Genomic DNA, 22,313 nt, shown 5'->3' on the forward strand with positions numbered 1-22,313 from the left:
TAGACCGACCCCTCTTTGCCCTTACAATCTCTACTTTCTGTTTCTCCCCTCCAGCTCTGCTCAGCAGGGGACTGAGAGCCTCCTGTCCAGGCATCCCCAGCCACACCGCTGTCACCCCAGAACCGGGCTCATTCAGAAAGCATAAGACTTAAAATGCAATCACACTAATATGCAGTGCCCACGAGGTATCCATTCTTAATCCTGCTCCTGACTGTCTGGGCTTCCAGTCCTAGCTTTTCTCCTCCTCTACTTTCAACAGCTATTATGCAGTGGGCACTCCCTTGGCTCAGCTCCTGTCTGCAGGCACATGCCAGCTCTTCAGCTCTGCCCTCTGCTCAGCAGCTGGTCCTGGCCATGGGCTGTCTGCTGTACTCATCCCTGCTCCTGACTCTTCCCTGAAAGGAGAAGAGTCTCCCTTTGCAAGAGGAAGATGTAAGAGGGACTTAAGAAACCAAATAATATTTGTCACTTTATTAACAGCTATAGAGACATGAAAATGCAGCTGTGAAACCTCATGAGGTTTTTTTCAAATGTACTATGGCATGTATTTGTGCTATAATTCTTATCAACAGTATTTAATTACACCAACGCTTTCTGTTCTATTACATTTCTTATAAAGAAAAGAAAATCTAGTCACCTGCTGTGCATATTGTAAAGACAACTTGAACTGAATCAAAGAAGAAGAACATAACTAGAAGAGACACAGATGCTCCAATCGGCAGGAACAACGCTTGGGTCGAATCAATGGTTTGAATACCTGCAGAAGAAAGCAACATTTAACTTGGGCTATTTCTTACCACACACAAACCGACAGCCTGGGCTCACTGACACAACTAGAGACAAGGAAATTATATTTGATTTCAGTACTGGGGCCATAGATGTCTACTCAAACCATCAATCTTTGTGCACTGCCATGAGCCAGCACAGCAGTCTGTGTCAAAACACTCCAGCCAAACAGCCCAAGACGCGGTGGCTGGGTGGTCACTGTGAGAGCCCCACTCTGCGGGGTCTAAGCTGAAAGATGATGTATGATTTTTTCTTCTGCCATAGACAGAATGAAGAATAGGTTTAATAAATTAACATTATTTAGGGATTATACAGCAATTACATATTTGCCTCACTTTACACTGAGCAACACAAAGGTGTTCAGCAGCACAGCTCGTTTTTGTTCAAGCTCTTGGCAGGAGGCCGGGGCCTGACCGCCAGCAGAGCTGCAGACAGTGTTAGCTGACCCAGCTCATGCACAGGGTGCCACAGCTTCAAATTCCACCTGGGTGAAGGCCATCAGGCACTTAAATTGTATCACTGATTGCCGACAGCAGATAACATTAAGCAAACAAACCAAAAAACAGCCAGAGTCATTTACCTGCTTACAAAACCACCAATTCAAGAGCTCAGCCTGGCACTATAATCAACTTTTATGCTAAAAAACAACAAAAATTCATGCTCACATTTTATAGCTGCAAGCAATTTTAAACAGTGCAGCAATACTGAAGTACTTTATTCTGATTATTTCCCCCACCTCAATGATACAGTGTGACTACTAGAGATACTAGTAGTGGGACAGGACTTTTTTTTAACATGGGTTTTTAAAATTACTAACAAAATTGAGAATATTAGACTCTGTATCCCCACAGATTATAAAACTTAACCAGTCTCTGTAACTGCATTTATATGTGGAGGAGAGGGGAAGGCTGTGTAAAAGAAGCCATAAGTAGTAAACAAATTCAAAATACAAGACATGCTTGTATAGCATTAAAATAGCAGACAATATCTGAAGTAGTCGCTTGATAAGAAGTATCTAAAATGTCTGTAATGAAACATAAATTCAAGACTCAGACCTACATGAGATCTAAAACTACCTTAACATCACTGTGTTACCCTAAAATAATTACACACTGAGGCAGTGTTTTACCAGTCCCAGGATCTTAAGGATAAGCCTTTAGGTTATCAAGCTGAATATGGTGCATATGTACGTAGGCACGTATACACAGACATATACATACAAGTATATACACACACATTATTTGTGTGTGCATGTATGAGAATGTGTTGATCCTGTTTTATTCTGTGGGAGAGTGGCAAGCTGTCCGAATAACGGGTTATCTACACCACTCATAACTACCAACATACCTGAGCACATCAAAAAATCTCAACCACATGTGAAATACACTCACTACATTGTGTATCTGTCCTAAGTATTTAACCATCTTCCTAACAAAGAAGCAAGCCACACCACTTGCATGCGTTGTACTAGTTACTAGCTCAGGGCACGTAAACGTAACGCAACAAAATAAATTTTAAAAATAATAAGGAGAACCCCTTAGTCACTTGAGATTTCTGTGATACCGAGGTATGGCACAAAAGGGCAAAGTACAATGTAGATAGTTCACCGGCAACAGTGTGAAGACACAGTAGTTCCTGTGTTCCATTCTGTGATTTAGATCTAGTTCCTTCTGCTTTGAGAAAGAGCATTTATTCACACGCCCTTCAGCTTCCCAAGGGAAAAAACAAGCAGAACAAAAACCCAGCAATGACATGCTACAAACCACCTTGGCATACAGGAATTAGTGCCTGCAGTGTTAAATGTCAAAGTTCTTAGTTTAATTTCTGATCATTCTGACAGCTAATCTCCTTAATGTGCTTATCCTCGAGCCCCAGACTCTCTTCTCTTACTTCCCAGATGTCAAAAGCCTCAACTGTTCATTGCTGAACCACCAAGCACAGCAAACTCTTTGCTCTGTGTAGTCAACAGAAGCAGTGCTCTGACTACAACGTAAATTCCAAATGCCTACATTAAAAAAAGGGGGGGCAAAAAAGGCAAGAGACACATAATATATGTTATTTGAATTTCTTTAAGCTACATTTCTTACTTTAAACAAAGCAACCTTAGCATTCAGGGGTTTGTGTGCAGGTCTGCTCACTTATCTCACTCCTGTCTTCTGACCTTGCTGAAGCTATTCAATTCTAGAGCCTGTTCTCAGAATATACCCAAATAAACTCCTATAAGTTAAATGCATTTGTGAATTTCCAGCACATGGCATACAATGCATTCTACTCTAACAGTTCACATACATATTTTTCCCTGCAAAACAGTGCATCTCAAATGGCCAAGCAGTCTGGAATCTATAGATTACAGAGGGGGCGACCACCTTGCAGGAGCTGTCATGTTAATCCGCACTCCAAACAGATCGTGTTTGTTGTCCATTACAAATGAGTTGCCCAAAGCAATGGAAACTCAGTATTTCAATTTCTCTACTGATAAAGCTGAATCATCCTTATGGACCTGTGAGCACACCACGAGATCTCTCATTGCTTACAGATGGGCTAATACATCATAGTGATAAACTCCAGACAAAAACGAATTATATTCCATTCTCATAAATGCCTGTGTTTTTTTTTTTTTTTAAAAGCAAAGCTGTTTCCATTCCCAGTAAAACCTATCAAATTGTGCAGTGCACAATTTCCATGCATTATGGAAGTGTTACATTGATGTTTTAAATTCAGCTTCCATGAACTAGATAGCAGTTTCAGTGCACAGCAAGATGGGAAGTGCTGAGACAAAACAGTTCCACCGTAACAGATGAATCCAAAACACGCATAGCTGAAACACAGGGAAGGGTAAAGCAAAAGGAGATGCAGCACACTGAAGGGAGGAAAGAAAGATAAGGGGTAAAGCTAACCCTTACTGTTATTGGTGCCGTTGCCATTAAAAGACCCAGATGTGCTGCTATTGTCTTTCTCTTTGTCTTGATTCTCAAAGTCCATGTTAAGAGACCTGCAGGAAACAAAGCAAACTTAACAGACAAGTTTCAAACTCCTGTTTGTGCTCATAAACTACAGTCTCAATACCCTCTCCCTGGGAAAGCCCTTTAGTGCTGGTTGTTAGAAAAAACACCATACACACCGGAAAATTTATTTTTAAATGTTTACAATTACAGATGAGGCACCAAATTACACATGTTCTAACAGCATGACCGTCACCACGGTGTCTGAACTGGTGTTAACAAACAGCAACACGTATTTATCTGCATTACTGGGACACATAGAACATGACAGAAATGCAATAAACATTTCAATTCTCTGATGTATTGGAACTCATTTCAAGTTCTTATTCTGATCCTTTTCATTCAAATTCAACTATCTAACTTAATTTTAAAAACAACATTATTTCCTTCCTTAAATCTTGTTATGAATAATGACAAAAGCTAGCTTGTAAGAAATTGCCTGATGAATCTAAGGTCTTGCTTAACTGAAACAGTTTCACCAAAGCAATTCATAATTTAAGGGCTTGCTATCAGCAAATAAAACTGCAAAGTAACTGTTACACCTGCTGCTCACAAACAACTTCAGCCCTTCTCCTTTCATTGCAATAGTGTCAGTAGTTATTACAGTTGTACCTACAGACATCCCTACCTCACAGGTAGGCATAAATTAAGAAATTCACTCAGCAACACACTTGCTGATCCAAGACAACTTCTGAATAATCTCCAATCCTTTTACTATTTGGCTGCTGTCTCCACTACAAATTATCACCAACACAGTAAAAACATCAAGAAGTGACCACTGAAACATCCTCAGAGAAAGTGAAGAATCCTATTGTAAAACAAGACCTACTGAAAACTATTGGGCTGTAAGGCAACTGCCAGCTGAGAAACATTTGCTCTGCTGTTCAAGTTTCTGCTGGGCTTCCAAAGGAAACGTCCACTCAGTACCTTCCACAGGCAACAAACCCTACCCTTGTTTCTGCTGGGTCCTCACAGTTCCAGCTGGTCAGATTTCTAGCATAGTGTTTCAAAGAAAGTGGGGCTCAGCCTCCCACAGGGAACCACTCAGTAGGGATACACTTAAGGCCAAAGGAATGAGTAAGCTGCTGGCACATTACTAGCACCAAAGTTCACATTCAACTACGGATCGCTGCAGTAATGCTTCAGGGAAGCCCTGAAGGAGAGTATTCTTATGGAACAGTGGAGGAGAGATTAAATCGAATATGTATCTAGAGCTGCTTGCAGATGCAATACATTGGAAAGATACTCCTTGTTCTACTTAGTAAGGACAGCCACCCATCTTAACAGCTCTGGGCTACAAGAACTATGGGTTGCCACAGAACTGCGAGATTCCAATTGCTCCAAACAAAAAATTACAATAATAATCAGTCATTGATCTGAGACAGTTTAGTACTATCAAATCTCAACGCCTATTATAGAGAAAGAGCCTCCAATACTCTGCACACTCTAACGTTGCTGCAGCCCCCTCTAAAACATCACAGTGAGATTAAAGAACAAGCTCCAATGCAAGATCTGGGATGGGAATAAGAGTAGGGGAAAAAATGGCTGAAAGTGGATGTAGAAATGTTTTCACTGCCTACGGGGAGTAAGAGTGCCAGAGTCCCACATCTCCAACAAGAACACTTCACCTTCAGCGGGTGCTCTACACGCAAGTCCTGGTGTGTGTGCACGTGCTGACACCCCTGCAGTGAACCCTGCAGTGAGGAGGTCTACCCACAGCCCTGGTCCTACCCTGTGGCTGGCAAAGCTGATCAACTCCCACTACAGCATTGTTCTACCTTTTACTGTGAAGTACGCACCTTGACTTCCGTAAATCACAGAATACCGGGTTGGAAGGGACTTCAAGGATCACCTGGTTCAATCTTTCTCAGCAAAACTATACTTTTTATACAAACTACGTATCTAATTATATCCCATTTTTCTTGGCTTGGTTTAAAAGGACATACTTGTGAACAGGCACATTATGGGTTAAATCAGGCTTTACCTAAGCTGAGAGAACACAGTCTGGGTACGTGAAAGGATAAAAGAAGATTTAGTTGTTACCTGCCTGTAAAGTAACCCCAACAATGAAATCACAGAGAAGCACTTGGACAAGAACACAGGGCTGTCTTGGAAGAACCCACAGGACACAACCCGTTCCAAGTTGAGCTCATCTCTTCAGAAATCCATAAATAATACACACAACGGCATGCTCCAGTTTACAGCTTGTGATGGTTTAAAAGATTTTACTTGCCCCTTTGGCAGTCAATACATCAAGTTCAAGGACCACAAGACAGTCAGAATAAGCATAGGAGATGTAATTTCAGAAGGGCTGGCAGCTAAAACTCCTGACCAGCACAAATGTACAAAGGAAACCCTCGTTCTTTCACAGTATGAGGAGCAGAAACTCAACGCTATAAACTGTCCTTCATCATTCTGGATGTGGACTTTCCCAATGATTTATTAGACATTCTTCTTGGGCATTTGGTCTTTTTTTTTTGGTTTGGTTTGGGTTTTTTTTTGTTTGGTTTGGGTTTGAAAAAACACTGCTTCTGTGAAAAAGGACAGTGGACCAAGGCTTTCCTTTGTTCACCTGAAACTCCTTGCATTAGATTAGATCCACCGTGCACGTGGACTTTATCCTTATGACTCACTCACCCATTTTTTTCTGATCCTATTACTGCCCCTCCATCGAAGTCACTTGCCAGCAGTACCACAGTAACTATTTGCTTCTTTTCAGACTGAAAATCAGAAACCAAGCCCACTTTCTGCAGCATGAAGGTTAATTAAGGAGTATCATTTTCTTTTTCTTTTATGACAGCTCCATTTGAGATAAGGCGCTCAAATCAAGATGAAGACACCATTGCTTTCATTTGAGAATGAGCACTCCAAGCCATAACTTTTGTTTTTCCAGCAAGTCACTTTTCAAAGAAAATCCAGCCACTTTGCCAGAAATTTTACTACTTTAGGAATTTCCAGGTGAATATCACTTTGCAACATACGACCTCACTCGAATTTCTTAAATAACTCCATTGTCTCTTAGACCTCTTCCTTAACACCACAATTTCCCGTAAAAAAAACCTGCTTTTGACCTCACTCCCTCACCAAAGAGAATGGGAATTTGTTCAAGCCACGATTGTAACTCTTCAGCCCACACATCTGCTAAAGAGCTACATATAGGCAAATAATTAGGAAGTTAGTTCTAAAACTGTAGGAGCCCATCTTGGTCTGCAGTAGCCTGCATCTTGGGATCTTCAGGCTACACAGAAAAGTGGACATTTCCTCAATTATTCCTTGTTCCACAAGCAGCTTTTCAGGTAAATCACAGGACAAGAAAGTAAAAGAGCATGTCCACAGAGGAATAGGATGGCAAACTACAGGGAGACACTTCTAAAACCAGGAAGCTCTGAGAGCTGGCAATTTAAGTTCAAGCACTCCTGCTGTTTTATTTCACGTTATGCTTTCACAATTTAATTGTAGTAAGTGTTATGGTTTATTGCAGCCGGATGCTATAGCTCCTTTTTACACAACTGCATAAATTCAAACAGTTAAAAAGTGAGTTAGTCCCTCAACTATATGCCAGACTGACTCAAAACCTGAACAAAACAATTAAACATTTCTCAATTGCTACTCAAATACAACCTTTTATTTTCAGTGTCTTCCTAAAGCCTTCTTTAATTCCATCAGCAGTGTGGTTACCTAACACTAGGAAGAGCAGACAGCTCTTAAAGAATTGGCTCTTTCCTCATACAACATCATTAATGTATGACAACCTTACACCTCTTATCCTAATGGCTGCAACTTACATCATATGTATGACCATGGCTGTCATCAATTTCAGGAACACTCATAGCAGTTCAAAGACTTCAGTGTACGTATGGCCTTTTGTCATAAAGTTGTTAAATGAAGAAATGTTCTTCAAGAAACAGGAAGACACACATGCTATACTTAAGTTTGAAAGAAAGAATACCTTCATGCTTGATTAATTTTTTTAAAAATATGTCAGCATGAACCCCATTCCACTGGTGCCTCTACATTAAACAAATAGTATAATGCAAGATGCAAATCGAAAGGCAAAACAATGTTTTCCCTAAACTCACTCAAGCCTCCTAAAATGAGGCAAATTTGATTTTTTGAAGACTCACACTTATCCTGCAGCAGTTCTCAGACACTTTGCTGGAGTTGCACACTGACAGTGTTTCCCACTTCTCTATCAAGCTGTTACTCACGCCCAAGTAAATAGCACTGGGACTCGGGAATCTCCCTTTTACCAGATTTATTTGCAATCACAACAAGGACACGCTGAATTGACCAACATTGAGACATTCTACACAAAACCCTACTATCAGTAACATCACATTCCTTTTTCTCTTGACCACCCTTTCAGATCCTCCAAAATACAATTTTACGTAACTGTCTTCATGGACTACCTTTGAAGTTCTCATATGTGCTTGTAACTCGACATACATCTTTCAGAAACACCACTAGCTACTTTTTCTTCCTTTTCCATTTATTTTTCAGAAGCAAGAAATATTTCGTTTACATTATCCATCAATCTGACAAAGATAAAATGAAACAAAAGGCATAAACTGCACTCAGACACTCATCATATTTTTATTTGAAAAATTCTGTAGAGCTAAACAAAAATCTTACCTGAAACTACCGTAGACTATGAGGAGAATAGAAATCAGGAAAGTAGACACTTGACTGGAGTCCACAAGCGAATATGCCCTGTAATTGGGAAAAAGAAGGCAGGTATGTCATCATGCATGCCCATTTCTCCATTGTCATTTGCTGATTATTTATAATACAAATTGAGAATTGGATGACAACTCTTTATGGCAGCTATTTCTAAAAGTTCTCCTGTCATCTAGAACATCTTGCAGACCACGTGACACAGGATTCCCAACAGAAACTGCAGCAGAAGGGGAAATCCAAGCACTAGTGAGATTAATTTCCTCATACAACAGACCTTTCTGTTTAAAGCACAGAAATATAAATATTACTATTTGCCAATGTCTTCTCCTATCCTTGACAGGGCAAAGCCTGCCCTGTAGCTTACACTGAAACTCCTTTTCATCTGGACAATGGGACAGAGGAGCCTTGGCAAGTGTCCTGCTGACAGCCAGCTGAGGAGCGGGGCTGGCATGCAAGAGAAAAACCCTTTGAGGGGGACCCTGAGGAACAGACACACAGGATGATGACAACTCGCAAGTCAAACAAAACGATCACTCCCACTGTTTCAGAAATTTAGTGTTAAATATCAGTAAAAAAACAGATTGCCTCTTTTAGATTAAACTACATGCTTGTCAAATAAGCTTTTAAGAAATTAGAAACTACTTTTGTTAATTAGAATAAATAACTTCAACATCACGTCACACTAAAAGTGAAAAACAGATGTCTTATTTACTCACAAACCTGGCCAACACATAGAGACGATTCTAAGCTTTATATATTTTTTTTTTTTTAATTCCAGTCATGTTTGACCTTTAGTTTTCAGGATGTGGAACAGAGATCTTAAAAGCACCCACGAAGATCAATATCCTGAATTGCAAATACATGCGCTATGTAACTAAGCACTTACAATGCTGTTGAGATTATACACAATACAGTTCATTGCATACTATTTTTAGTCAATGATTACAGCTAAGCAGACACTGAGAAGAAACGGCTTAAGGATGAGCATAGTTTTATGCCCTGTTCCCAGCTTTGATTTCAGGAAAAAGCATTCCCTCACCCAACCTTGAATGAAAGGAAAGGGAAACTTCAAGTCCTGTTTGGATTTGAGAACAAACAGTGGAATTTATCAATTAAAAGAATCTTCAGGAACTCTGAATTCATAAGAAAAGCAAAATGATTGAGTAGAATTTCAGCTGCAATTAAACACGTCCAGGGTTATCCACTAAACTTTATTAACCGATGTTCATCAAATTTTACCTCCAAAAACTGGCAAGCACTTTTGAGAGAAACAATGTTTTTTATATAATTCATCATTCAGCAGCAATTTCGGAAGCTTATGATAATTAAAATGTCCTCTAATCATAATTACTAAACATTAGTCAAAACAAGGCTGTAAATGTTAGAAAGATTTATATAACAGATAAAATAAGGATGATGCATGGATCAGCCTCATGCATAATCCATTAAGTTTTGTATTAAAAGCTGAGGGCCCTTTTGGTACAGTGAAAGAAATGGAATCCATGCAGACTCATTCCAAAGGTTGATCTAAATCACCCTAACCCCGCTGGCTGGCTGCAGCTGTGACTGGGACACTATCCTGCACAAGGAAGTGCTGTAGCGTCATTACAAACTCATCACAGACCAGTGATGCTTTCCAACTTCTCCACACAGAGATCTTCTAGCGGGACATCCTAAAAACCCCATGTTGGTACCACGATTATGGTCTGGGAAAACTTCTGTTCACTGACACTCCAGCCAACAGGGCCAGGGAGATACAGTTACACTTCCCTTCTCCTGGAGGCAGCTGGAAAAAGCGCAATGCAAAACACGTGCCAGGATGGCCAGTCTCAGAGTAACCATACAGCAAGAGTCAAGCAAGCAGCTTGGACATGTCCAGATTCAAAGTTTCCAACACAAGTAGCCCACAAGCAAACTTAAAGAATAATTTTATAATGCTGAAGTGAATCTCATCATAATAAACCTCTGCATCTTTTTAATATCTAATTTCCCTACTTCATATAATGTATCACAAAAACCTGAGAACGGAATTGCTTCCCAAACTCTGAATCGCTTGGCAGTTCACTGAGAGACCAGAAACCTTGATGCCAAACACATACTTTCTAATGCATTAATCTAGACTAGCGATAATAAGCAAATGACAGCATCACACGAAAGAATCAAGAGGTAAGATTATTTCGAAGTTTCTATTGTTATTAAAAATGCCAGACAGTGATCTGCAAACTCCTTCTATGCACAGTTGTCCTTTGACTTAAATACTGATTTTAGAAGTGATTTTTAGCACTTACTATATGACAATCCATGAAGAAATCATCTTTATTCTTCATTCTCATTGTGAAAATATCAAATGAGGCCATGCTAAAGACTGCTGTCTTTCGAAGGACTGACCTTCATGCAGTTAATTTGCATGACACATTACAAGAACTACTAGTAACTAGTACAGTACATATGCAGAACACTGCTCAAATATAGACACACCATCAGTTTTCCCAGGGAAGTACATTTTTTAGGATTCTTACACTACCACACCTGAAATTCAGTGTCCACGTAAGGAAGTTGGTTTAGAAGTTAAGCTGTTTAAGCAGGCTGCCAGACAGATTCTTGCTAACTCAGTTAGGTAACAAATAACTATTTATAGTTATTAGACTATAATACTACACCAATAAATTAGATCCAAGTACTTTAGAAAACCAGACACACCAATGGCTTACTTTTCTCTGTAAGCTCCTTTCCCCAGCCAGTACCGAGAGATAAATTCCCAAACACCTTCTCGACAACTCAGGATCTCACTCTGACCCTGCATCTTTACAGGGCCGAGATCAATTTTAGCAAATTTTCTGCCATTAGGCATCTATATCTGGCAGCTCCGCAGGCAAGTGCTTACCACACAGAGCCTGTGAAGGCATGCCAGGACAGAAACACAGCAGGCACTGTTCTATAACATGCTCTGTGTGTCAGCCCCACAGCTATACAGGGAAAGCATTGTCCGGACAACAATCCAGGCAGCGAGCTCTCCAGCCTGGCACAGACTGCTCCATAGGCCTTTACCTACCAAACAATTCCAGGGATGCCCAGCCATTGCAACACACCACCACTTCCACTCGTCCCAAACAGCAGCACTGTGAAATACCAGCTACAGCTGGCATTCAGGGCAGCACTCTCCCTTCTTCTGGGAAAAATGAGTATCTTGTGTATTCCCAAGGGAACACAGACCCACTTCCTTCCCAGCTACAGAAGACGGTAACCAGCTAATAAAAGATGCAAAACCAGTATTAGCATTACCTTAGATACTTGCAAGCTCTTTCCTCTGTATCAGCAGTTACAGCTCAAGTCCACTCTGCCCCTGCAGTCCCAAGTCCAAGCCACCTGTCTGTGTGAACGTTCACCCCACAGCGCCTCCATCATCTGCCTGCTTAGGAATTTCTTTAAAACTCCTCTCTTATAGCGCTTCTGTTTTTCTTTTATGGACTTCTTAATTTCTCTGGTTTTGTTATTTCTTTTGCACTTCCACTCAGGAACGTCAACCAGTGAATGCAAGCACTGTTTTTCATGTTTCTGCTTTTCCTTATCACCAGATGGTATGCAGCATCTCAGCAGTCCCTCCAAGACAGCAGGAGTCCCCTTGGCAAAGCCTGGTATCTCTTTGTGCACTACGTGTTGAGCAATAAGTATCTGTACCTCGTTGTGTTCAGTGAAGACCTAGAGACTGACAGGACTAGGAGGCACATGCACCTACCAACAAGAGCACACAGCACAACCCTCTGCATAACAGACCTATTGCGGGCCAGCGCGACGTGACCACAAGCCAACGCTGCAGTCAAAGAGCAGCTTCTCACTTTTTGCCACCACCTATTCTTTTTCCATCCCATGCCAGCATCATTTGCAAAGCTACATGGAAAACTAGATCAGGGACCCTGACTGCTTGGATAATGACGGAGAACAAATGGAAAGGTTTTTTAATTGATTTGATTCCGTATCTGGCATGTTTGACATAAAATCAATATGTAATTGAAATAAAAGCCTCTTCCTGTTTGCACAAGATACCTACTAAGTGTATGCTCAAAGAAATTCAGCCTTCCAATGCTTCAATAGCAAGTATCACTCCCCTGACTTCCAGGTACAAGGGAAATTACTGCGAAAAAACATGCCGAGGGGGTAACAAGAAGCCTGTGCACTGAAGTTTCCACAGCAATGCACACTAAGAGCCTTGGACACGAGCCATTCCCATACAAAAGCTGCTATAACACAGCAAGATAAACTTGCCCTGCATTTACTATACATGTACCTGAATACAAACAATGGAGCAACAAACAAAACACATCAAGCTGAAAAGTGCCGTAGCCAAACTAACTTCACTAGAGTTCACATGAAGAGAGATGACTGAATTTCAATCTTTTTTTCAATTTATTTTTCTTTATTAGTGATCATAACATCCAAGCACTACCAAGATTAAGGAAAATAAAACTACAAAAGAAGGTAACCATACTAGATAGGCCGGAGTAAGGATGGGTTAAAACAGAAGTCTTTTTTTTTGATAGGAACGGTTGGACTCGATGATCCGGTGGGTCTCTTCCAACCTGGTTATTCTATGATTCTATGATTCTTTCACTTTGTTCAGTGGGACCAAATCTACAATTTGACATCTGACATAGAATTCCAGAAATTCCCACTGACAGGAATGTTAGGAGATCATTCAATTCACCGAGTTTATAATTTTAGCCTTTACTTTGGAAAGGCAAATCATGGGTCATGACAGACATGTACCTCACCTGTTGCTTAAAACACTCATTGGCAAAATGAGAAGACTCTTCTGGACATCTAACGTTAAGTCTTTCTGACTACAATTTTAGCCTGTATTTCTTCTCCTAGACAAAAGTCCCTCAGAACTCATGGCAAGCTTCCCATACCAGACACAACTGGGGTAAACTGGATACATATGTGAATCCACCTGCATATTTCACTTTCTAAAAGATGTAGCTGCTTGAGAAGGGACCACACAAAACTTCAAATATACTTCAGGCCACACTAAAAGCCACGACTATTTATTCAACCAAAACAGTACTCTTCATCTACACTTACAATACTAGTTTTGTTATCAAATGTCCACTGTCTGCTTTCATGGTAGGTGACAATAATCTGTGCCCACCAAAACATGCATCCCACTTCCTCGATTTCCATTCTCTTAAAGAAAATTCCTTGGACATAGAGACAGGCATTGCAAATGACAATGAAGCACCTCCTCCTCTGCCCTATCATTTGTCATCCATGTTCAGAACTTGCTGATGCTGCACTCAGTCCCATCTCAGCAGTCAGTTCTTTCAAAGGGAACCAGAAAAAAGAACAAACACCCAAACACCAACAAACAACTTTTGATGGAAATTTGTGGTTAAGTGACAAAATCAAGGATGGAAGAAATTCCTTCCTCCCCCGCTACCAAGCTATTTAATATGTTAATTATATCAGTGATTGCTATAGCAACAGAATAACAGAAAGTCAAGAAATACTAGTTGGTAAATCCAAGACAAGTTGAAAAATATTTTGCAACTCCCTTCCTTGCTCCACCCATTAGCTGCAGGTGGAACCGGCACTACTTCCCTAGGCGTCAATCTTCTCTTCATCACACAGGAATATGCTGCTCACAAGGAAAATAGTTTCCTCAGTCTACTTGTCTCTGATATTTTCCAAACATTCTACTACCTACTGTATTCCTTCAAAGAAGCATGAGAAAATACAGTGACCAGGCTAATCTATTACTAAGAGCAATTCATTTTTGATGTTACAGTGGAAGGCATTTGTGAACTATCACTGTAGCATCATTTATTAAGACGAGCAAATCAACACAAGGACTTCAGCACACAGCCCCAGGGCACATAAAAGAACACAGCCATGTACATGAAGACCAATTATAGTTAATTGTGCAAATATTCATTCTCCTTGGGGGGTGGACTCACTCCATAGGTAAAACCAATACTACGTTTTTCCTTCACAGGACTCCAGGTCAAGGGTATAAGTAAAAACCCTCTTTCAACTGCCTTACACGTGCAAGACATATACATATTTAAGAGCCTCCATTAGGCTTGATGCCAAACCAAAGCTAAATCTGAGAGTAACAGTTAAAGGTATAATTATAAGCGTGAAGTCATGGCACCCACAGCTGTAAACATGCCTCAACACTGTTCCATTCTTTAGTGTGATTCATAGGAAAAACAAGCAAGTTACTATGGCTTCACTTATGTTAAAGAAACAGCTAGTTTTCTGAAGTAAGTCTACAACTTCATCTCATTGTCACACGCAGATATGGTCTGCTAAGTCAGAGTAACTTATGGAAACAGGCATCATACCAGAGAAGAACTTAAAGCAAATCTGAAGTGAAAAAAAGAGCAATTCAAGATGTCCCACTAACCCCACACTTCCCTACACATACTCAGTTGGGGCTCAGGCAGGCATTTCAAAGCCGTAACCGGAGAAAAATTCTGCTGTTCATCAAACACAGGCGCAGAACATTTGCACACCATTAGATACTTTTTTTTTTTTTTTTTAAAACTCATCCAACTAAAACCCAGTTCTCTCTCTTCTACGCTTTCCAAAAAGCTTCTTTCTTAAAACTCTCACCCCTAAAACCGAACACCAAGATCCCAAAGGAACTGCTAGGAGAAAACACTCCTCAGAGCTCCCCTTCGAGAGGAAGCTGAAGGATACAGCCAGTAAGGCAATAAGAGAGATAATCTTGCAAAAAACCATTTTCTGTTAAAAACATTACCTGAGCTGCCCTTTTCACCCGACTGTTTGCCAACAGAACAAATAATTACACATTTCTCAGCGTTTAAGAATTACGGTATCTGGAAGATCTCCAGAGTGCACATTCAGCTTGGAACACTCGCTTCCCGCAGGAATGGGATCACAGCTTCCAGTCTCGGCATGGAAGCAGGAATACCTTACTCATTCAAAGGATTACCATTTCCAGCCAACGCATAACAGCATCACAGTGCTTTGGAAGCATCCTCAGCTCCTGCCCTCCCCACTGCTCTGGTGGAATCACACTGAACAGGACACTTGGAAGCAAAATTTACAATCAGTGGTTAATAGAGAAAAACTACATCTTCAAAAAAGTTGTACTAGACAAACATATCCAATTTTTATGTATCTAGAACAAAAATAAACATCAAAAAATATGTTGAATGTCCTTGACATTGCTGCAACAGAAAATACAAGCATTTTATTTCATACCGTCCATTTGCAGGCTGCATGGGAGCCTGGATAAATAACTTTCCGCTTTTAACCTACACAGAGCAATAAATTTACTTTTTTGAGGTCAATTGTTCTATTGAGGAGGGTTGGTTGGGGTTTTTGCTCTAAAAGAGACAAACAAAAAAAGACCTGGGAATCTCCCCTTCTTTCTTTCTTTCTTTCTCAAAGAAAGAAAATCTAAGATGTCATGAAAAGCAGTGCATGGTTTTACTGCCAAGTATCTGTCACCACCAGCCAAGGAATCCTCTCCAGAAGCAGGCTTTGAAACTCTATCGCAAGCACACACCACTGGAAACACGTTTGGAAAATGTGAACAAAACATACAAACAGTGATGTCTGCAATAATGGATCCCGATGGAAGAGAAGGTAGTCAGCCTCATTTCAGTTAAACTGAACAAGGATAGATGGAAAAAGACATTTTATATGAAAACACATAGGCTGTTAGCAATGAATGTTTTACTCAACTTTGTATTTTAATTGTGTCGTGTTTATTTCAGTTGAGCTGTTTCAGATCAGCTAACTCAACCCAGAACACTAGCATCCTCCTACAGACCAGCCACAGCAAACTGCTCAGCCGAGGCACAGCCTCGAGTTTACTTTTTAAAACAGTAATTACTTTTGCCCTTTCTTGATAGCTAAATCTAAAGGACTCCAGCTCAAGACAGTATTTGCTTATATTGGTTTGAAAACCGAAATTCTGAAGCAAGAGAATTTAACAGGCCAGCCCTGCCAGGCAAATTTTAGCCACTTTAATTCAGCTCACCTCCGACTTCAGTGGCATTAATAGACCTCTGCCAACAAAACCTCCTTTTTCAAACATTTGCCACGTTTGGCAAGAAAGACGTAGAACAACTACCCCAACAAACCAGGGAGGTGACTGGCAAATTATCATTTTCATGGAGCGAGTTTTCATTCAGGGCAGCAGCTGCACAATTACTAGGTATGATGCAAGGATGAAAGGAGTCAACATGTGGCAAGGGACAAGGTGTGACTAAAACCCTTTCAGGAGCAGCTTATAGTTAAGTCTGATTAAGCACACTGTAGTACATCCACCTTTAATCCAAGTTTTACTGGAGCTCACGTAAATTAAACAAAACTAACCTATTTCTTTCTAATTAACCTGCTATGCAGAAGTGAGCGCTGGTTTCATGAAGTCAGTTTTCAAAACAGCCCACATGCTGTAGTTTCTGCTACAACTTACAACAACGCTTTATCATATTTTGTGCTCTTCTCAGTCCTTCTGGGACTGTTTTCACCAACTCCATGGTGGCAGCATGCAACAGTACCATTTCTTGAAAACTCCAATAAAGCTCTCCATGCCCACAAGCCCTTCTGAGCATTCGCACACTTTCCTAGCCCCAAGCCCCACAGGTACCTTTGCTCCAGCTGCACAGCCCTACCACAGCAGAGCACTGAGGTGCAGGGCATCCATTAATGGGACAATGAACCCCAGCATCATTAACGTGTAAAGGTATCTGGTGAGGTACAAGAAGGAGCTGTGCTGTATTTGCAAGGGCCTAACTATTACTGTGTTAAAAAACATGTTTCAGGAGAATGAGAAGAAGACTTTCCCTGCCTGTAAAAGCCTTCATAGTTTAGCAATTTATTTAAGACTTCAACGTACTGCAGAGGAGAGATTCAGGGTTTGCTGTAGAACCACATAAATTGCCAAACAAAAATACAAACATAATGCTTGTGTGGAAGAATTAAGACCAGCAAATATCAGAACAAGATGTAAATAGAAAAGAAGAGAGGAGGTAAAATCAAGGTCTTTTACGCACAATACTTTCTCGCCAGAATCACAAACGTATTTCTTTATGTAAATTCTCAGATTCCAGCAGACCAGTGAACTCTGCAAAGGTCAGTCTAATTTGGTCTACCCCCAAATTTTGCTGAAACAGCTCTTCTATCTAAATTACCACTTTCAACTGTGTGAATTTTTAAAAAATACCCCTTTTTACATCAGGGGAAAAAAAAAAGGCAAATCAAGGGTGTGGTTACTGTAATTTAAGTTTACAGAGTACCACCGTGCAAACCATCTACAGTTTTATGCCAGACAGCCTCATCATTATGCCAGCAACACTGCGCTTTCAGGAAGGACCATTTGGAAACGTCAGTGGTTATCCTGGGCACAGGAGGGTTTTCTGCAATTTTGACAGCTAAAACCTTTCTGGATTATAAAGGTATCTATTTATATCCCAGTCACATACTGAAAATTCAGGGTTTTCAATCACTTGGCAGGACAGTTCTGCATTAGACAGAAGACTGTTTAGCGGCAGGTTCCATTTTACAGCACTTGTTTTAGTTACAGGAAAAAGATAAAACCTCGCCAAAGTCTTCACCTTGGACTCCCATCTACACTTTGATCTCTGTAAGCCTTTTTCTACTTGACAGGAAAGTTCATTAACAAATACTACAATCACCTAAACCACGAGGATGCTCCCTACTTCCCGTTTACAATAAAATACATTTACTGCTTGAAGAATGAGTACAAGTCTGCACAAGAACCCTATGTTCAGTAACAAAGCCCTGTCCAAGACACACAGCAAGATGTCTCCAACCCAACAGTTACTGCTGCCAGCCACAGCACAGTCAGAACAGACTCGGTGTTGGCTCATCATGGGTATTTTGCTCTCACCACAGTAGGAACACCTGTTTCAAGCAGGAGTAGAAGCCACCACAGTGAAAATGCTGACAAGCAATTTATATCATGAATCAACATTAATAACAACTACTACAGCACACGTTACTACCTTTAGCCAACAGCACTTCAGAAGACCCTAAGCCATAACTAAAAGTCACATGAGCTGATAAAACGTGGGCATTTTCACTATTTGGAATTAAATATTTGTCCCAATATTCACTGCTGCTCCAGCTGGACCAGGAAGACAGAGGTGACCAAATATCTTATCTGTGTCTCATAATTATGAGGTTTATATTGCCAAACAATCAATGCATAGCCTCTGACAATAACATTCCCTGTCGGCGTTCAAAGTGTCCTACACACGCACACAGAGAGGTTTTCATTGAAAAAAAAAGGGGGGGAAAAACAATAAATCAACAAACCCACAAAGCCAACCTTCTCTCCCACATATTCCCAGAGCTCCAAAATAAGTTCACATAACTGGTCATCCTGGACTAGCCTTACTTTTGAGCACTTCAAAACTGTGCCAGTCAGACTTTCAGTTTTTCTAAAAGTAGGGCAGTGGGTGATTGTAAGACTTCCCCTCTACGCTGGTCATCGCAAGAACAAAAATCTCCTCAGGTCTGCAGCTGATGGAAAGCTCTACAGTAGTATCAAATTACTTTGGCAGACACACACAGTGAAATCAAACAAATAAAATGAAACAATCTATTCTCCAAACATACAAATGTGATCAAAAGGCATACCGATACAAGCAGAAAGTACCATTGTTACTCTTAATAATACAAGAAAAAAGTGCTAGTGGGGAGAATAAAACGAGCTTCAAGCAGGTGAAGGAACTACCAGCAGTTGAATGCAGAAAATTTAAGGTATGTTTAATTCCTTCACTGATGCAAAGGAAGAACTAATTGAAAATAACACCTCTCCTGCTTTCCAGCTGAAGTGAAAAGCAAGGAGTTAAAAACATAAAAGAAACAAAAAAAATCCCAAAACATATCCCACAGAGAAAGAATGTACAAAGCCGAATTTGAACACACAACAGTTCCCACAACTAGTTCAGTTTAACTGAGGTGGTGGAAGAGGGACATAAAGCTTAAAACTGGGATTTTGCTTCTATTCTGATGCAAGCCACTGACTCCTTATAAACCTTAAAATTCTTACACCCATAAGCACACAACACAGTCCACAGTCTCTTAACCAAAGGGAGGGAACAGCTGTTTCACTTAGTACAGAAATACAATGGAAACAAGTGAATCAGAGCACGAATTTATTACAGGAAGAACATTTCCGAGTATAAGGCACCAAAACGACACACTACAGAGAAATAGAGATAACTGATGAGTGTGCATCCAAGGTAGCTGTGCCAAAGGCTTAGTGACTCAGGGTGGAAGGTATGAAGATATGAAACAGAACTTCATCTTAAATTGTTAGTATGGCACTAAATGCATGTAAACAGACTCCAATGCAATTAACTTGTTGAAACTGCATATGATTTAGTAGAGAAGTCAGTTAAGGTTTTGCATTATGAGCATTTCCCCATACTGTCGAGCCTACCAATACCAGCATTTTGGATAAAGACTTCTGTAGTCACTTTTTTCCTGAGGGGTTCTCTCCTCTTCATTTCTCTTCGTTTTAATTCTATTTTGTAAGAGCAAACAATAAATATAGCACAAGAAGAAGAAAGGCGCCTTAACGGGGAAAGCAGGCACTGGTAGTTAAGCGTGAATTTAGCCTTAGTGTGAGCAGAATTATCAGCCTACCAATGGAACAACTGCAGAGAGTTCCTAAGATGACTACAAGAAATAAGAACCAAGTTCATTTAACCTAGAAAAATACACAGTAAGGGGAGAAGGAGGCACACAGGCTAAAAGAAACACCAAATGAGGGAACTATAAGATTAGAATGACCTAAAATTGTGTTGCCAGCAATAGGGGAATTCACATTCTTTCCCAATATCAAACGGTAAACTGAACAAGTGGAACAACGTTTTTGCTCCCAAACCCAAGTTCATTTTGAGACTAACAGTGACAACACAGGAGGTGGCAGTCCTTCCACTTTCATGCACTATGCTTTCGGGAAAGTTAAAAACAAAACCCAAACAACGCAAAACCAAACAGACACTTGCCAAGCACATGACCCAGTGCGTTCTTTTCAGTCCCGAGATACACAAAAAAGGAGGAGAGCATCTTCTACTGCCCTTTTGTTCTCACTCATTCTAAACAGTAGAAGTTTAATGTAACGATAAAGTTCAAACAGATTATTAGAGGCACCTCACACGCTGAGCCTCTGAAGCTTGCCAGGCGTATTAACAGTGAACTCACAGCTGCTGCCTTGTCTTCCACGTGGCACCACAGAAATCTTCTAGCCAAACCGAAGGTGAGGCTCAGGTACAGGACCAAGTGACGTTTGTATTTGACCAGTATCACATTATGCTCACAAGCTTTTCAATACATAAGCACGAGAGCCTGTGAAATTCTCAAGGGATACATGAACCACCTTCCCATCAGCTAGTTTTACAATACTGCCTCTCACCACAAATATATTTATTAGAAAATTAGTAGAGTAACATTTATTACCATTTGGCCAAGTGTTCCCTACTTGCCTTCTATCAGAAATAGGGGGTCATCTTTAAGTTTAGTAACACAAGACAATTGAGCCTTTAACATAAGAAAACACAGCTTGTCTTCTAGTAACGCAGCTCAGCTTCATCCTAGACAGTCATCCAAGCCCAGAAATGGTGTTCTTCCAAATAAAGTTGTTCAAGATAAATATAGGACTGGCAGCTCAGCTTCATCTTCTCCCTTACAGGGGCAGTACCTGCACATCCAACATCTGCTGAAGATCCAGGGTGGAGCTGCTCTGATGCAGGACTGGGCCAATGCTCATCATCCTGGCCATATTTATCAATATTTAATACACAGACTACTACGGTTGTCATGGTGCCAGCAAACAGTTAAAGGGCAATGAGAAAAGAAAGCAGATTAATTATGTTTCAGTAAGAGAAGACTCTCAGGATGTGCAGGGAAATTCCTGTACATCTGTTATCCTGCAATATTCTATTAAAAAAAGCCCAGCATGAAGGGCTAAGCCCCACACCAGCACTGCTGTGCTGAGACTGCCCTTCCACCCATTCCAGCAAGTAGATTTGGCACAGCCATAGCAGTCAGGCACCTGCCAAGGCATCTTAATTGTGTGAGCTGAAGCGCCTGCTCAGTTGGCTGCATCAGGAGTGAACCAGGCAGCCCTCCGCTGAAACGCAGAGATAATCCAGCGTTGGAGACAGGACAAGATATCTCTTGCCCCCGAGGACCTAATAACCAACTTCACCTTGTAAATCTTATCATAAAGCGCTGCAAGACAAATATGGAATCATTCTGGCAGTTTTGCTTAAACAGAAAACAACATAGTAGGCAAAAAGAATACATAAATATGTAAGACAATAAATCTTCACAAATCTGACTTCTTATGGGACAGAGAATCAGGTAACCAAAAAACAAGTTTAGAGCAGAGGAAAAGAAGTATCTCCATCTAAAGCAACAAAGAGAATACAGTAGTACAGCAGGTTTCCCAACAAGCATACAAAGGAATATGACTACTCGGTGACATATCCAATCTCATCCAGGAGCCAAAACAAGAAGATGAAGCTGGTCCTCTATGTGCACAGCTTCACCCAAGACACAGACACTAGACTGGAGAGTCCATTCAGAGTAGCCTAACTCATTTAAAGATGCTGTGAATATCCTTGTTTAACTTTTCTCACGACCTGCTCCATCCTTTATCACTGAGCACACTCACTCCAGCCCTGCTCCTTGTCCTGCATGGGCATTCTGAGGATGTAATTAAAGCTTCGCTCCAGGACAGCAAGCTGTCTTAGGTCATTGTGCTGAGTTCTGGGCTCTGTAACCACCAACACACAGAGATCCAGCAGTACAGACATTCTGCTGTTAACCTTGTTC

At 40.7% G+C, this 22,313-nt stretch overlaps 1 protein-coding gene across 2 annotated transcripts in view; it reads right to left on the bottom strand.

Moving 5' to 3' along the window:
- SPPL3 (signal peptide peptidase like 3) overlaps positions 1-22,313 on the bottom strand; it is a 43,825-nt gene that overhangs the window by 10,690 nt on the left and 10,822 nt on the right. Inside the window, exons 2-4 of one of the 2 annotated variants that reach the window (XM_069871458.1) lie at positions 8,421-8,498; positions 3,690-3,778; positions 638-757 (exon numbers count right to left, since the gene is read on the bottom strand). In XM_069871458.1, the coding sequence (XP_069727559.1) occupies positions 638-757; positions 3,690-3,778; positions 8,421-8,498 (287 nt within the window). Of the gene's footprint in view, positions 1-637; positions 758-3,683; positions 3,779-8,420; positions 8,499-22,313 lie in introns of both variants that reach the window. The other variant, XM_069871457.1, reaches the window with a different exon arrangement.

Source organism: Phaenicophaeus curvirostris, chromosome 17 (assembly GCF_032191515.1).
Source record: "Phaenicophaeus curvirostris isolate KB17595 chromosome 17, BPBGC_Pcur_1.0, whole genome shotgun sequence".
NCBI lineage: Eukaryota > Metazoa > Chordata > Aves > Cuculiformes > Cuculidae > Phaenicophaeus > Phaenicophaeus curvirostris.